At 38.2% G+C, this 18,232-nt stretch overlaps 1 protein-coding gene across 1 annotated transcript in view; it reads left to right on the top strand.

Moving 5' to 3' along the window:
- Positions 1-18,232, top strand: part of LOC122800252 (protein Daple-like) — a 475,569-nt gene that overhangs the window by 338,427 nt on the left and 118,910 nt on the right. Inside the window, exons 14-15 of the mRNA XM_044069743.1 lie at positions 5,252-5,347; positions 6,534-6,635. Of these exons, the coding sequence (XP_043925678.1) occupies positions 5,252-5,347; positions 6,534-6,635 (198 nt within the window). The remainder of the gene's footprint in view (positions 1-5,251; positions 5,348-6,533; positions 6,636-18,232) is intronic.

Genomic DNA, 18,232 nt, shown 5'->3' with positions numbered 1-18,232 from the left:
AATATATAATCACACATTTATACATATGTGCACAAAATTATATGTATGTGTGTATCACACTCCATCCATACAAATATACATATATTTACACAGTACAATACAATATAATGAACAATATATATGATTAAACGGGGGCCCCATATTACCTAGCCAAAGATTTCAGCTTGAGAATACATTTAATGGATAGACTATCACTGAGTCCGGGGGGGGGGGGCATGTGTGTTAAGTATAAGCTGCCAGGCTAATTCTTTCTCATCAAGTCTCAATGATAATGCCCCATCATCCAAGTCAACCTTATCTATAGCCATAAACAACAATTCATAGGTAGGGTTAATTTTCACATGTCTAGCCAGGGCATTATTTAAATTCAGTTTCCCAATACTATACACATGTTCATAGATCCTATTTTTCAGGGGTCTCTCTGTCCTACTGATATAAAATGCTGGACAATTCTGGCAAGTACCCAAGTAAACAACCCCCTTTGAATCACAATTAAACTTTTCTTTGACAGAATAACGTTGGTTACATACCATGAAGGTATTAGTAGTTTTAATATGTTTACAAAAATGGCAACATCTACATTTAAACATACCATGATGAAGGGAATTGTGGAGGGACATACAGCCTTCCACTGTTGCTTTCAAATTCCAGCCCTTCCTAAAGACCACCTTGGGCTCATCCCCCACTCCATCTCTAAAGGTCGTATCCTCATGTAAAAAGCCCCAATTCTTAATTAAAATGGATCTAATTAGGGTACATCCAATGAAAAAGTAGTAATAAACCCAAGGTTAATACGAACATCCACCTGTGGTCGTGGGGACATCACATTCACTGAAGCAACAGCTAAAGTAGCTGAAGTGACTGGGATGGTATGCCCCTCATGAGAAATCAAAGGATCCTCCCCTGGTTGGCTGCCAGTACAACCAGAAAAAATTGGTAATGTCTCAACTACATGCCGTTGATGTCCCACCCTGGGCCCCAAACAGAAGTGTTCTAAAGAAGCCATCATTCCTTTTTGTATACACCTCTCTAATCAACTGGTTAACAAGTCCCTTTGGGTAATCCCTCTTGATGAACATATCCTTCAAAAGGTTACACTCAACGTGGAACTCAGAATCAAGGGACACCTTCTGGCTGCCTTAACAAGTTGACCCTTGACAACCACCCTTTTCTGATAAAGGGGGTGGGAACTGGTGTAGTGTAGGAAGGCATTGGAATAGGTAGATTTCCTAAACATCTTGGAAAGAAATCTCCCACTAGATCTATCATTAATAAGTTCAACGTCCAAGTAAGCTATTTTATCATTTTGGAAATCCTAAGTGAACTCCAGAAAATTGGTAAATGTCATGATATGCTCAACAGATGCTGATGCCATGGGTTTGTCACCTTTCCAAATGATAAAAATATCATCCAAATAACTGGTGTACTAGACCACCCTATGTTGGATGGTTACATCCCTGAATAGAACATTTTTATCCCAGTATGCCATCACAGTATTAGCAAAGGTGGCACCACAGGGAGAGCCCATGGCAACACCAGTTTTTTGTAAATAAAATTCTTTATTAAAAATAAAATAGTTGTTCATGAGCACAAGTCCAACAAATAATTAATCAACTCGATAGTGGTACCATCCACTTGTTTCTCCAACAAATAATCCCTGACCCAATTACGCCTGATGTCTTGAGGGATTAAAGTGTATAAATCTCGAACATCAGTTGTGAGGAAGTTATACTCACTGCTGTAAGACAAATCATTGATGCCTTGAACTGTTGTGCTTTCTCTGCAGTCAACTTCTAGGTCTTCGGCCTGGTGTCTGATGACCTTAGAACCTTTTCTGACCACTGCTGCAGGTGATTCTGGTAATCAGCGGTTACACATGGGATGACTTTGCAATCACTGATTCTACCCCAGTGCACTTTCCTTACTAAGAAGAAATCTACCTGAGTTGCATGTTAGCTACCCTTGTATGCGGTTTTATGACTGTCTCTCTTGCTGAATCATCTATTGGCTATTATCAACCATTTGCGAGACAGAAGCCTAGAATGGCCTCTCCTTCTGTATTCCTGTTGCCCTACATTTGTGGACCAAGACAGCTCTCATATCCTGTTCTGTGTGTCCCTATACATGCATAAAGGTCACCTTTATCAATTCCAATTCATTTATGTGGTGGCTGCTGAAAAGCAATTAGTAGAAAATGGAAATCAGTCTAAACCAACTGTACTAGAAGTAGTGAATATAGTAACAGAGATAAAAGCACTGGAAGTGTGATCTTCAGAAAAGGGTAGGAGCAAGCTATATGGAAAAAATGGGAATGTGCGAACAATACTTATAGAATAATGCTTTGGATCAGGAATGAGGTTTAAGGGAAGGCAGGAAATGAATGAGCTATGTAATGTTCGAGTGACAATGACTGTATAGAAGATAATATGTGATGTATAATGTTTGCAACTGAAAATATGTCAATATGTTTTTCTTTCATTTATGTAAATATATGATTTTCTGTGTCGTGATAAATCAATAAAGATGTTTCTTGTCTGAAAAAAAAAAACAGTGGCAGCAATTTATATAATTGTGTACATCTTAAATATCTGCTTGAGATCAGATGAATGGATAAATGCGTAATGTCCTGTGAACGTCCTTCAACTTGCTGGTTTAAAACCACATAGTATAACCATTGCAACCCCCCTCCCCAACTTTTTAGCTCAAGAATTACACAGACAGAAACTTGAGGGCAAATTTTAAATATTACTCTTAAATACTTAGAAAGCCGATGGGATACAAGCTTTGCATTAGCAAATGTTTTTGGAAGGATATTAAGTCTGAAACATACATGACTTGCATTATTTAATGACTTCAGTCGACAATTTGCCAGAAAAACATACATTTTATGAGGAATGGTCCAAAATACCTGTCAACAACTTTGCTCAAGATTTGTAGACAAAGCCAAAATAATAGGAGAAAATGACACAGAAAAGGAATAATTTTTAAATATTTCACTAACTTAAAAAACAAGTTAATAGAACAAAGGGTGATGCATCATCATGGATTCTCTGAACAATAAAATGTATGAAACTCCAATGACTGACATTATTGCAAGGTTACCTATAATAGAACAAAAGCCTTTGCATCATCATGCATTTTCTGATCATTAAGAAGTAAGACACTCCAGAGATTATTGCCTCGTACTTGTAATCCTCAGTGATTTACTAAAAATGACCTCCTTAGGAGGGATATCATGAAAATATGAGCCCAAATGAGCCTTACTGTTAGCCAGGAACATCTTTAGCTGGGTGATCTTTTTTTCTTTTCTGGTCTTTTTTAAAAGAAAAAGAAGACAGACCTCACTAGTACTCTGTTGTGTGCCTGCTATAGGTCCATTTTGACAACAACAGATCCAGGAAGTCTCTCTCTCTCTCTCTCTCTGTTTCTGTCATTGGCTCTTTAATTAAGCTAATGGAAGAGTACAAATGGGACTAGTCCCATGTCAAAGCAGGCAGCGTAGAGGATTCAGATGTGAACCTTGAAATCGGAGCAGTATAACAAATGTTGACCATATATGAGGTGCTCTTGTATAATTTTCTTGGAAATCATCTTACTTCATGTGTTCAGATTCATCACTTATTCTACTCCTTGTGAGGGGTCTATATCAGAACATCGACATTTTAAAACTTTGAATGTTCTAATATCGACCCCTTTTGAGTGGACACTAAAAATAGCGAAGCTGCAGAACACCAAATTCTTTCCTAGGAAAAGAATTCGGTTGGCCGGTTCTGTGGCTTTGCTATTTTCAGCGCTGTGGTGGAAATTTACCAGTCTGGTTCAGGTAAGTGTGCGATTGTGTGGTTGTTAGGATTAGGGTACGGGTTAGGTGAGTTAGGGTTAGGGTGCGGGTTAGGTTAGTTAGGGTGCGGGTTAGGTGAATTAGGGTTAGGGGTGGGTTAAGTGAGTTAGAGTTAGGGTGCGGGTTAGGTGAGTGTGCGATAGTGACAGACCTTAGGGTTAGGGTTTGGGTTAAGGTAAGTGGATAGATAGTGTATGTATAGTTTAGTGTAGGGTTAGTTATAGGATTATAAGTGTATGTGTGTGTATTGATGTTTTTTAGGTGTGCTTGTGTTGTATGTATGTGTTTCCCAAGGAAAACATTCGCTGTTCTGAATGTTCGATATTATGTGGTTTAAATATTTTAGGTTTGATGAAATAGCGTTCACTATTTCCATCTTTCGATAACGTGATATAAACTCCTTGTGAGATACTTATTTCCTTTTTTATGTTTATCATATATTTTACCACACCTCTTGTATGCCCCTTGGTAGCAGGGATGTCCCTGATTTTGGTTCAAATATCTGTTCTGTCCCTCCAACTTGATGTTCTTTTGAGAAATAGTAGTGCATTTCAGTGAACAAATATTAATAGTGTTACATACTTCTTTTATTTTAGAAAATGCATGTTAATTTACATCTTATTTTGCCAACTTTCTTAAGTCAGTGCTACCAAAATGTAAACAAAAGTGTCCCTAATATGGAGCCTTTCTCCCTGCTTATTTTTGGCATTGTCTCTGATTCTGCAAGTAATAGGTTAAGAGATGTGTCTTGCTGCTGTCTTTTCATCAGTTTGTCAACATTCTCTTGAACTTTATTTGGCTTTATAATACCAAAAGCATGCTTTCAACTCTTACCGACTCCTTTTGGTGTTCTAATTCTCACTTCTGTTCAGCTTTTGTACTCTGTGTTTGTGTATATTGTACACTACAGTATACATTGAATTCTAGTTATGTGTGCTCAGGTACAGTTATTGTATGCTATTAAGCCTGTTCATGTTGTTATGGAAAAAAGGATTCATCTGGTATGCTCACAGAGACTGGTTTACAAACAAATGTAAAACTAATACGTTATAATGTTTCATCTGTCTATTGGCTGATGGGAAGAACAGACATTTCAGTGCTAACATAATGCTGGACTAGCTGTAATCTTATTCTTATCCTGCTTTTCTTAACCCTCATAAACATTATAATACACTGATTATGCTACCACGTCAGAAAATTGTACTTTATAAGCTAACAATTCAGAAGTCACTTTTTTGGTTTGTTTTGGTAAGCCTCTCTAGCTTTGTTGAATTTGATCAGTTAAATTGAATGACAGACATACTAACTATGATTAGTCAATCTCTTTCTGAGTCTTTGTTGTAGTCTTTTAAAGCTTTTGCATGAGGAAGCATCATATGTTTACTTTCTTTTGCGTTTTTTGTTTGACAGTTGACAAACAAAATGGAAGATAACAAAGCAAAAGCATTAAAGGACCAAGCATTCACATTTATGCAGCAAATCGAAAAACTAATTGAAACTAATAAGGTAATTACTTTTTGACTTCAGTATAAGTACTGTCTAGGAAAACTGCTCCTAAGTAAATCTTAGAAAAATAATTTATACAAAAAACTGTTTTTGGTTGACCTGCATAGATGATTAATGTAGCATTTTTTTTATTAAAGAAAGAAATGGTTAAACATGCTGTTCTTGGTCCCACACATTCCTATAGTGTCATTTATATTTATATTATAAGTAAAGTTGCTACTTGTAAAATCTGATAATGCAGAAATATTTCTTTAAAGAAAGATTTAATTAATGAATAAGTTTTGGAGCTGAAAGGTGCATTCCCTGGGAAGGAACCTGAATACCTGGGTGCCATTTGAATCACCAATTTAAAAACAGCAGTGGAATACCATGATGATGATATTAGTTCTGTTGTATCCCATATCCAGGCTCTTGTGTTTGAGTCTGACCTCTGGGTGCTGTCCTGATGCATTCTATGTATTTGTCCTGCTTTCTCAAGGTATCTCAGTTTCTTGTCTGGATTAAAATTATACTGCCTAGATTGTGTGACTGCTCTAATATGTTGCCCCTAGATTTGTACTGCATGGCTTTTCTTTATGGGTGCCCTGTGTAAAGATACCTTTGAAAATGAGCCTTATCATGCCAGAAGGTGGTCCATTTCTTTTAGTAATGACCACTCTATTGTGCATTATTGTTTGCATATTGGTTTAAATTGTCTAGCAACTTCGGCATTAGTGAATGCTTATCTAAAAATATTTTAATATGTTGCAAGGCAGGGTACACTTTTGAGCATGTTAACTTTGAAAGTGGTGTATTAAGAATTGTTCATACTTTCTTCAACCAGTACAATGAAAAAGCTTATAATCTGAACATTTGTTCATTTGGCCAGCATATGGCAAACACTGTATCAGAAAGGAATACAGGGATTAAGATGAATAAATTTGCCTGAGAAACCACATCACTCGCTAAAATACAGATTATTCAAAACACTTTCACTCTTTAACGTCATCAGGGCTGAATCACGGGCTTAGCTGTTATCCAGGCCAATGACTGTAGTTTAACTCCATTTTATAATGCTTTTCAGCAAACTGTTGATACTTCTGATAATTTTGCTTCATTGAAAAATTAATTTAGGTTTTGATTCTTGACCAAACTATATAAACAGAGTCAGTCTTTTTCATAGTAAACCTGATTTGTTTTCACTTAGGATAAAGATGAGGAAGTTGTAAAATTAAAGGAGATGATTCAGTCCCTGGAAAAGTCTAAGAAGAAACTAGCTGAAGAATTAAAACAAGAAGCTAAGGAGATGGTAACTTTTCTCTCGATTGTTCTCATGCTTGCACTAAAATGTACTTAATCAAGAAAAGGTGCTTGGCTGATTTATTCTTATTAATTTATCCTCATATTTCTACCTAAGGATACTTCACTCCATTTTTGTTCTCAGATATTCGACTTGTTCCAAATTGCAGATGGAAGTGAACTTAAAGTGAAAGTTTTTCACATGTACATAAACCATAACAATCTGAATATCCACTGCCCCCATATTAAAAACATGTAAACATGGAATAAATGAGCTGTTCACTGGTATATTTTCATAAAAGAAACATGACCATTCAAAATAAGCTATATATTAGATCACTTTAGAGTGAGGTATGCGTTTCTCTCATTACTGTTGCAAAGCTTTACAAAACGTGCTCTCACTTAAACAGGAACTGGTTATGAGCTGCAGCAAAGTAGAGACAATCAAAACAGAGAACTGGTTTGCAAATCCAGATTTTAGGATTTTTTGGGGGGGAGGGGGTTGATATTTATGCTTCTCTACCAGCTGACCGTGATGCACTTTCCAGCAGACCTCTCAATTGTCCATATTTTGTAGAAGCATTCTTATTTTCATGCCTGATTTAGGATTACCCTATTTTTGGATGTATGTCCCTGTTTTCAGGCTTGGTTTACTCCTTAATAGAGTTTTTTGAATTCCACTCATCACATGGGACTTTTGAAGCTGTCTAGTGCAAAGAAAACCACACTGCATGACCAACACACTAGGGACAACGATAATTTAAAGAAAGAGGACACATGTTACAACTTCCTTTTTTTGAAACAAAACTAAATAACCTTGTGTGGTAGAGGTTTGTGATTCAATTCATTAAAGTCTACAGATTTAACATTGTCTCTGTGATAATGTGCTTACATTTTCTCATCATTTTTGTCACTTTGTTTTTTAAACGTGTTTATAAGTATTCCCTATTCCTACTAGAAGCAGGAGGAGTTATGTGCTATTTGGTATTCAAATTTTAAGCTAATTAGATGTCCAGATTTTTAGATGGCTGTTTTTGTTTTTAGAGTCTGGAAGTTGAGAGGCATGCTTCCCAGTGCTTCTCCTTGATTAGTGGGTCTACCTAACTCTCCTATACTCTACTGGACTTACTTCACTTAGTTTAGGGCCAGCAAGGAAATCAAGGTGTCCCAGTGCAGCATCATACTGTTACCTAGGTAGAGTTTTTCTTTATTTTCCCCACCCTGGAACCTGCCCTATAAAACAGCCCTGGAGTGGGACATGAAATGGACATCAGAGCTGATTACACCTCTTCTCCTGCAAAGGGCTGATGTACAGCAGGATGCCCTGTTACATTCCTTGCCTGAGACCTCAGGAAAAAAAAGTCTATCTAGTCTATCTTATTTGAGTAGCTGATATAATTCACTTATTCCTCTTTTGCCTTCTCTCCTAACCACCACCCATACCAATTATTGAAGGACTTATTGTCTAATACCTGTTCAGATAATATCATCTATTTATCAATTACTCTTTCTGTGAAAAATACTTTTTAATGTCGAAGTTAAACACATGCCCTCAATGTGGTGGGTATGCCACCTTCAATGTACTTTGTCTTTACTCTTTAATGTTTGTCTTGATAATGTCTCTTAAGTATCTTGTGTACACATATCATGTGTCCCCCTTGTTGTCTATCCTCTGGTGAGAATAGATTTGACTCCCATAGTGTCCTCTCATACCCCTTGTCCTCCATTCCTTTTATGAACAAGGCACCCTTTGTTTGTACCTTCCCTCTTGTCTTCATATCCTTATCCATATTTGGAGAGGAACACAGTGCTCCAGGTGAGGGCTGGCCATGGATCTTTAAAGGTGTGCAATAACGTCTTGTTCCTGGTATCTGTTCCATTAATAATCCAGCTCAACATCATAATGCCATTGACAAGAACTTTTACATTTTGTACTTGATTCGTTTCTGCTATTACTACTTCAAGTTTTATTCACTGATTTGTTCTTTTTATCATCACTCCTTCATTCATATTCTGTTTTAGAATTAGAAGAGCCCAGGTGAAGTGATTAAAGCTTCAATTCCATTTCTCATTTCACTCTGGTAATATCCACAGTACCTTTGAATGCCTTCTTCCACATCCCTCACTGTCTCTTTTATCTTGAAGTGATTTGCTAATAAGTTGATTCCATTCTCAGTGCCCCTTGTGATGCTTCATGTAAAGGCACCTAAGGCCTTTGGTCATAGAGCTCACTCTGTGGAATTCCACTAACCAGTTCTGGCTCCTTAGCAACTCTCTACTTCATGTCACCCATCCACCCTTCTTACCTTTAAATCAACTTTTGTCTTTCTCCATGTGCCTTCATGTTTCAAAGGCTTTAGCAGAGTCAGGATAGATATACTATCATTACTAGGTTTCCTTTATTAAGTTCTGGTATAACCCAGTCATAATCCTGAAAGTGGTTGGACTGATGTGGCCTGCTTTTCACAAATCCATATTGTTACTTTTCCAGCAGGCTGCTGTTTTCAGTGAAACCAGCTAGTCTTTCCCTTAGTATCATTCCCATGACTTTCCCTGTTGATGAGGATTATGAATGTGAGCTGTAGTTCATGTGGTGGAGGATCTGATTCCCTTAGCCTTCACTTGCCTGCTGTGTGACCTTGAACAAGCCACTTAACCAGTGCTTAGGGGCAAATGGGAATTTGAGTTAAGCTTCTCAGTGGTCCCTACTGCAAGTCTAATAACTACTTATGAATATATGAACATATGAATGTCAGAGTCTTTAGGTTTCCATGTCATTTCTGACTCCCCCTTGTGGAGACAAACTCCCATGGCCTCACTTAAGTCTTCTGGAACCTTGAAATGCTGCCTGATTGGCTAATGAGTTCTATCAAAGTAATAGTAAGTAAATCCACCAAGGTCTTTAGCATCCGTGGTAATGTCAGGAACCTTGTCTTTCTTTAATTCCTTGTGCTTCTTTTATGCAATTTCCCTTGGTGTATTACTGTCAATCAGATGTCCTTTCCATTTGTTGATGACACTGTTTCTTCTTTCTCTCATTTGTGAAGGTGGAACTGCAGAATTCATTGAGAACTTTTGCATATTTTTCTCAGTCTTCCCTGTACTCCTCCTTGAACAGTCGCTGTGTCTCTGTTACCTTATTTACCCCTATGTGTATAAAGAATATTTTTTTCCTTGCAGTCTATTTATTCTTTTTACTACCTCATACAGCAGAGTTATCTTTGCTATTTGTACTATAACCTTTTTATCTAGTTTCGTCATACCCCTCCTAACTCTTCTTTAACACCCGATATGCTTTTTCCTTTACATGAGTTGCCTCCCTATTAACAATGTTGTTCTCTTTCTTATTCCTACATAGCTGTGTTTTAATATGGGAATTTCTTTTGCTCACTTGTTATTTTTACTACTAGTTGCTACTTGTCTCAGGTCTCAAGTATTGGTGTAAGAAATTTCTCATAACTTAGTGTAGTCAGCATTTCACTAGTTCCACAAATTGGTTTTGTTTGTTTACCTGATGAATCTAACCTGTACATGGTTACTTCTGGCCAGGATCAGTTTTGCTTCTTGCTGTCTTATGTTTTCAACCATCCTGTACTACATGAATGAATGAGTTACTCTTAGTTTAGTACCATTCTTTCATTTTCCCTAGATTGCACCAGACTGTTTGTAGGAGATTAAAGTCCTCCATTAACATAACTGTTGTGTTTTTTTTCTTCAAAATGTTTTCTTTACCTTTACACAGCTATTATTCCTGGACTGGTTTAGCTATGTTTGTAGGTTTATCAGGTTGGCAATACCTAAAAAGGCAGCATGGGAGTGGACAAGATTTTAGCCAATATTTGAAATCCCAGAGGGAACAGTTAGACCTTCCCTGGCAAAGCAGTGTGGTCTGTCGACCATATCGTCACAGGCTGACAAATGTACCCACTTCGAATGAAACTGTACTCTAGGACAATTGTTAAAGTCAGTTATTTTCTTCCATGTTGTGGCACCATCCTTGGAGAAAATGGAATGCTCCTGAATGTTAGGCTTATACTGGCCTGGAACAAATAGTTCAAGAGCTCTATCATGTCTGTGTTCATGAAGTCCAGGAAGTATTTCTTAGGTCATTTACATCCATATGGACTTTGACTGAGCCATACTGGTACTTGTAGTTCAACAGCCTAACTGTGTGAGTGATCTGACTGATCCTTGCCTCTGACAGATGGCTGACCATGATTCTGTCCTTTGGACATCTGTGTGTCTCACAATGGATGAACAAAATATTGGGTTATCTGGTAGCGTGCTTTGTGGGCTTAGAGGCTGAGACACAGTAGGAAGTGGCCATATATGTCATGGTAGGTGCTGATGTTTTGGAATGCACTTGAGGTTTCTGAGAATACTTTTTGTTTGTGCAGTGTCTGGGACATTTTTGTATTTTAGGGAGATAATGATTTAGTGCCTCAGCATTTGTGAGTCTATGTGTCTGGTCCATACTATTTGAGGTGGGTGTAGTGTATGTGTTATTGAGAACATTTTTGTTACTATAAGTGCTTGTATGCTAGAGCCTTGCCTTCAGTGACATTATGTAAATACATCTCCCACGCACTGTAGCAATTTGAGAATTAAGTGGTTGCAGTAAACAAGAGACAATTGCTACATTGCTTCAGGATGCCTTTATCCACCAGACTGGTTGCAGAGATAACAGAGATGTGCATGCCCATGACATTGGATCCTTATTTCTAGTTGCAGAAGAGGACGGTACAGGAGGGATTTAGTGCTGGCTAGCTTGGTTGCTGTAAGAGTATAGACTACAATCAAGACTATTTAAGACCAGACTCCGGGGGTGCTTGCTAAGTACTGTGGAAATTTCAGGGGGAGTTTTATATGGAAATTTTGAATTCTGAGTGCCTGTGTATGTACAGGGGACTGCTAACTGCCACTGTGTGATGAGCAGCAGCCAGCAAACATGAGAAATTAACAGAGGCAGAGAAAACTCGCTAAACAAAGCAAATTTCCCTCTGACCAATCAAGCTGTCTCACTTAAAGCCTTCCTGTGTGACCCCAGCTCAGACAGATGAAACCACCTTCTTCTCACACTACAAATGCAGTTCCAAGCCTTATTAGTGTAAAACCACAGTACAGTTAGTCCAAAGTGAATTCAAACAGGCAATCAGACAAACTATCCGGAAGAAACACACAACTTTAAAATGACCACAATGCCGATAAACCAGCAGCAAAGTCAGTGAAAAGCATGGCCCTGTGCAGTTAAAAAGGTCAGCAAAATACAATAAATAAATTGAAAATACAGCAGAAGTACTCTTAAATATCTTATATGTGCAATAAATCACTTTAAAATACTTATGAGCTAGGATTGCATTGGATACAATCCAAGTGTTTGTGAGCTCTGTGAAAATGAGCCAAAACTGTGCAAGCATGTGAAATTTATAGATGAAAAGCTTTATTTCTTTGGTATGTGTTCAGTCCTAAGATAATTCTCACTGTCGCTTTTTGTCTCCACTCTGACTTGCCTGACATTCCTTGCGATCAGGTATCTGACCACTAGAACCTCTTCCCCCTTCTGACATGCCATCTGTGCTGCAGCCCTTCCTAGAGTATTAGTGTTAGTTCTCCTACCTGCTTCTCCTATGGACTCTTCCTATGTAGGGTCATCCTTGCCGCACTTTCTAGCACTGCTTCTTTATCCTGCTGTTTATTTCTACATTATTCACTACCATCCTCCTCCTTTCTTTTGTTTCCTTTCTTCAGTTTTCCTTTTGTACCAGAATTACCCATCCTAAAGACTTAAACCTTGCATGTAATATAAATAGGACCTGCTGGAGAGATAGGTACGTATCCCAGGGACTACCCCATGGACTACCCCATCTGTGGAACAGGCTCCCTGTCCATGTAAAGCAGAGTTCCTCCCTAACCCAATTCAAGTGCAACTTGGATAATTGGACAGGAAACTGGAAATTCATCCTATGCCTCTAATGCAGACAGTTAACCTGTAAATGGCTCATCTCCCAGGCCCATGCTTACACTTAACAAGGGTGTCAGAACTTATCAGAAGTTCGGGATGCATGGCTAGGCCTAAAAAGGCCCTTGTGGTCGTTAGCCTAGTAAACATCTATGAACCTATGTGCTATTTATGTATTAGTTTCTGTATTCCCTTCTGCATCTTGCACATTTGCTTTCTCCTTGTCAGTTATTTGCATTGTCCTTGTCAGTTAAACTCACCTTCTCTGCCTCTCCACCTTCATTCTTAACCCGTTCCTCTCTAGTTGCAACCCACTCATTCTTCTATCTTGCAGCTCTGCTTTCCTGTCAGGCTTTCCTTTTTCTCCGCACTGTGTATACATTTATCCTTTTCTGTCTGTTTGGAATTGGCTGGCACAGTCTATGAGCTCCCCAAACATCCTGGTTAGTTGAATTGCCTTAGCTTCTTGCATTCCCTTTTTCTTGCAGGCTATACAACCAACTTCACCCCTGAGATCATTGCAATGCCATGTCATACCTAGAATATATGACCCATCTCTCCGCCTCATGTTTTGTTTCTGGTTTCACTTTTTTCAGTTTTTTGTTATTCAGTTATATAATATATTGACTGATTTCCTTTTTACTGATTTATAACCTAATCATTATTTTGCCTCCATGCTTATTTATTTAATATATAAATAATTTATTTAAATTATGGTGAAAGCAAGACATATATGTCCGTTCTGTTTTGTTATCTTCAGTTTCTATGCAATGTGATGCTTCTTGTAACTTGGAAAACTGCTGTAATAGCAAGACCTGAGGCTGCAGCATCAGTGCTGTTACTTTACCATTGATGAACGTCTTGTCAGTATTGTGGAAAAACTGTGATTATATGCCACTATTGTGCATCAACCTGCAGAAAGTTGCAGACCAGGTTCTGTATATATATATATATATATATATATATATATATATATATATATATATATATATATATATATATGGATCTACTTCAGTAGATCGAACTTTTACTAGTTCGAACCACATATGGCCGAGACCATGTTTTCTAACTTGTAAAAGTTTGAACACTGAAGTAAAAACACATAAAACCAAAAAATGCAAAACTAAACATCTATAGCAGGGGGGCTATGCCTCCCTGCACCGTCCACACCCCCTTACTTAAATATACCAACTCCGGGATTGCACTACATTGTGGAAATGGGAAATCTTCCCTTTCCACTCTGTACGGAGATCTCCATTCAGTCCGATTTAACTTTTACAAGTTTGAACATATGGCCTTGGCGATATGTGGTTCGAACTTATAAACGTTCGATCTACTGAAGGGGACCCATATATATATATATATATATATATATATATATATATATATATATATATGTATGTGTGTGTTTATATATTTTATATATATATATATATTTTATATATATATATATATATGTATATATACATATATATATATATATATATATATATGTACATATATATATATATGTGTGTGTGTGTGTGTGTGTGTGTATATGCATGCATGTGTGTGTGTATATATATAAAATTCACTTATACTTTGCTTGTAGAGCTTTGCTTCAGGCACATCACTGTCAATAACTCTGACAGTAAGTCACTTATATACTGACAGCAGAATACAACACTATAAAGTACACAATAACATAAATGCCCTTTAAGTGTCATCAGCACTGTAATATACCCTTTGACCATACTTTAAGCAGAAGGATCAGACTTTAATATGCAGCATGCAGGTTTTGTTGACAACTTACCCCTGAACCATTTAATGATAACAAGTAAAACACTGCTTATTTTGAATACTAGAAGAACATCTGTGGGTGAAGTAGAGATATCTGTGAGCTACTTGTATACTCGTATATAAATAGATAATTTACTCTGTAAACATAATTCATTTATAATAGGAATATTATTTTTATATTGCTAATTGTTTATAACCACCATGTTTTTTGCTGTCTATATATTCTGTTACATTAACTGAGTGAAATATCAGCAACAGATTAAACAGATTATCTTTCTGTGGGTTTAGCCTGTTGTATTGTAGGCACCATTATCAGGTGCCTTCTTGTTGTCTCTTACTGGTCTCTTAACACTCTGGTTGCATATAAATATTTACTGAGTATATGTCTGTGTCAGCAGTGAGTGCATGTATGGGATACCATTTTGCTAGATGCATTTCTTTCTTATATAATAAGTGGTTGTAAGAGTGATGCTAGGTCTACCAGAACAATGGACATGTGGGTAAGTTTGTTCAGTGTGCACAAGTAGGTGTGTTTGGTTTGTATTGGGCAAGTAAATGTGGAATAGGTAGTCAAAAGTATATTACATATAGGGGTTTGTTAGCATTTGTGAAAGACTGATGTGTGTGTGTGTGTGTGTGTGTGTGTGTGTGTGTGTGTGTGTGTGTGTGTGTGTGTGTGTGTGTGTGCATGTTTGTTTGTGGGGCGAGAGGATTGACTGTCTTGAGCACAAAGTGCCGAGGTGGGTGCGAACAAGCAATCCCGGTCTTTAATACAGTGCCATCTTTTAAAGGCTGGTATTGCATCTGCGGTCAAATCTAAGTGGTATAGCACTCCATGTGTGGTCTAAACTTCAGCTTGCTATAGTTTGAAAGTAAAAAACAAAATCACTTTTTTAACTAGAGCCTGAGTTTTGTAGTGTTTTTTGCAGGCAGGGTATAAACTGCAGCAACTGTTTTCTACATTTGTAGAAAATAGTTTATTACAGTTTATCAGAATACTTTTTTTTAATAAAATGGAGGAGGGTCAGTGCACAGAAACAGGACCTGAATGGCCAGTCAGGAGGGCGGGTGGGGCATTTTGTGCATTTGCCCACCTGATTTGTGTGCCAGCAGAAGGAATGTCTGTTTTTGATTTTCAGTGCAAGAGCTGTGATGGCCAGGTGTGGATCTGTAATAATCTAATAAGCTAGAGTGGGGAATGGATTAATATAGTGAAGTGCTTAATGTTTTTTTTTTTTTTTTGCTGCTCTTCACTTGCAGAGCTGAGAGGTTGGGGTACTGGTTCAGAGTACAGGCATTGGGAGCTGATTGATGTGTGTGTATGTGTGTGTGTGTGTGTGTGTGTGTGTGTGTGTGTGTGTGTGTGTGTGTGTGTGTGTGTGTGTGTGTGTGTGTGTGTGTGTGTGTGTGTGTGTACTCACATGCGCACGCGTGTGTGCGTGTGTGTATGTGTGTGGGTTTGTAGGAAGGGTTTACAGTATGTGTGTTAAAAGCATTTAGTGTGTGATGGGGTGACTGATAGGTTGCTGAGGTGCCTGACTGCAAGTAGGGTTTGCAGTGTGTGTTCAGTAGTGAACTGCATATTGTTTGTTGATGACACCAGAGACTTTAAGTGATTTTGCAAGTATCTGAAGCCATCCAAGGCTGAAAAGAAGAGTGCAATTATAATTTCTGCACATGCACTGTTTATTTTCACCTATGTGAAATTTTACTGTGATATTTAATTTATTTTTCTGCACGTTTTCAAAAATCAAGTTGTGTTTCAAACTGCTGTAAGGGCTGCTGTTCTGTATTAATTACAGTGTATCTAGTGAATTGTTAAGTTAGTTCCAGGCATCTGTTTGTTTTTCCTCAACACTTGGGCTGCAGACCAGTCATTTTACATTCAGATGGTCTAAGTTTGCACTCTTGTGGCAAGAGAGGGCTGATTTCACTAACCTGAGCTAGCCATTACTGATAGCTCATTCTGTGCTTGCTTATCTAATTGGACTGTGGGCTTAGTGTTAAACTTGTTTTTTTCTGAGCGGATTTAAGCCCCACGTTTACACGAATCTGCTCTTCACGCAGCAGCAGTTAGCGGTGCCTTGTATATACGTAGACTACAGAAGTTGAAAATTCCCTATAGAACTACCTCAGAACTATACCTCAGTCCTCTGGTACTCACCAGGCAACCAGTTTGTGTGGTGAGCAGCACTTATACACTCAGTTAGCACTATTTAGAGTTGCATTACCTTGTATAGCACCCAGGACTATCACTGCAAAGTGATCATCTTCTTTGGGCACTGGACAGCTTCGCAGGCTAGGTAAGCTACAGATTACATTGAGTAAGCCTCCGCCCCATTGTCTGGTTATAAACACCCTCCATTCCTATCCCTTGCAAGAAGAGTAAGACTGCCAACAATGGATGGGCACTTTTCTACCATCATTGTTTTCAGCCTGATGGAGATGGGCATCCTGATGCAATGTAGCAATTGCCTCATGTACACTGACAACCACTTAATTCTTCAACAGACAAATACAGTATGTGAGAGATGTAGTTACCCATTGTCACTGGAGGCCACACTCTAACACACAGGCACAAAATGCAAGAAACATTTTGTCAATGACTCACACACAGCACTCATTGCACCAACTAAGGACTATACACATAGACCTACATATTTGGAGGTGCTCATGTATAACCTACTCAAGCTTCAAAGGCCTCACATACACAGTCCTCAGAAACTCCACATGCACACAAACAAGACACTTACCAGCACAACACATAAAGCTGCATCTCATAATCTTTCAACTCTCAAGCCGGTAAGTTGGAACATTTCACAACTCGTCATTCTGGTCATCCGGCAGATCATGCAAGCACTCGGGTCACTCACCTCTAAGTACCAATGTGACTCACTTGCACATAAATGACCTGACCTGAGACGATCCTCCCTGGACTATATGAAGGGAGACGTGGTTAAACTTTCAGAATATGTGTCACAGGTAGGTATGACCATAACACTGAGCAGCATTCTGCCGTCTCCAAGGATGATGCCACAATACAGACAGAAAATAATCAACTTTAACAATTGGCTTAGTACTGATGTCATTCCAAAGGGGTCAAATATTTGTCAGCCTGGGAGGACATGGTTGAGAGACAACACTGCTTTGCCAGGGATGGTTTCTACCTGTCACCTCTAGGCTTTTGTATATTGGCAAAAACATTATCCAACCCTATATTCCCTTTTTTAGGCATTGCCAAACAGACAAATCTTCCAACATAAATTGGCAAACCTTCCAACATAAAAGCTACTCAAGACAAGCTGAAGGAATTACTGCTCAGTGCTAGGAGTCTCAACAAGAAGCTGCAATCCCTAGAAGCTGTCCTCACCTTGGAGACTGCTGATGTCTGTGCATTTACTAAACTGTGGTTTAAAGCCGTGGAAAGCACTCTGGCAGTGCATGGCTATGACACCTATAATTCTTTCTGTTCACCCATTGAATGTGGAAGAGTGAAAGGTGGATGAGTATCTATCTACATAAAAGATCATTTCACCTCTAGGCTGGTCAAACAATATGAAATGCTTAAGCTACCCCATGCCCAACTATGGGAAAAATCTATTACTATATTCTTGCTAGCTACAGGTCTCTCTCCATGAGCCAGTAAACCCACACATATTACCTAAAGTTACTTGAATCACTCACCATCTGACCCAATATGATACTTGTGGGTAATTTTAACTACCCATCCATTAACTGGGAGGCATACATGACTACTAACATACAGGACCAAAGATTTCTCGACTTTGTGAATTCAAATACTCAGGAACGGCTGGTTTGCAGTTCCACCAGGGGAACAAATATCCTACATCTGGTACTTATAAATATGG

The sequence above is a fragment of the Protopterus annectens genome, chromosome 4.part0, assembly GCF_019279795.1.
Source record: "Protopterus annectens isolate FY-2018-M chromosome 4.part0, PAN1.0, whole genome shotgun sequence".
NCBI lineage: Eukaryota > Metazoa > Chordata > Ceratodontiformes > Protopteridae > Protopterus > Protopterus annectens.
This window is presented reverse-complemented; position numbering and strand designations above follow the sequence as displayed.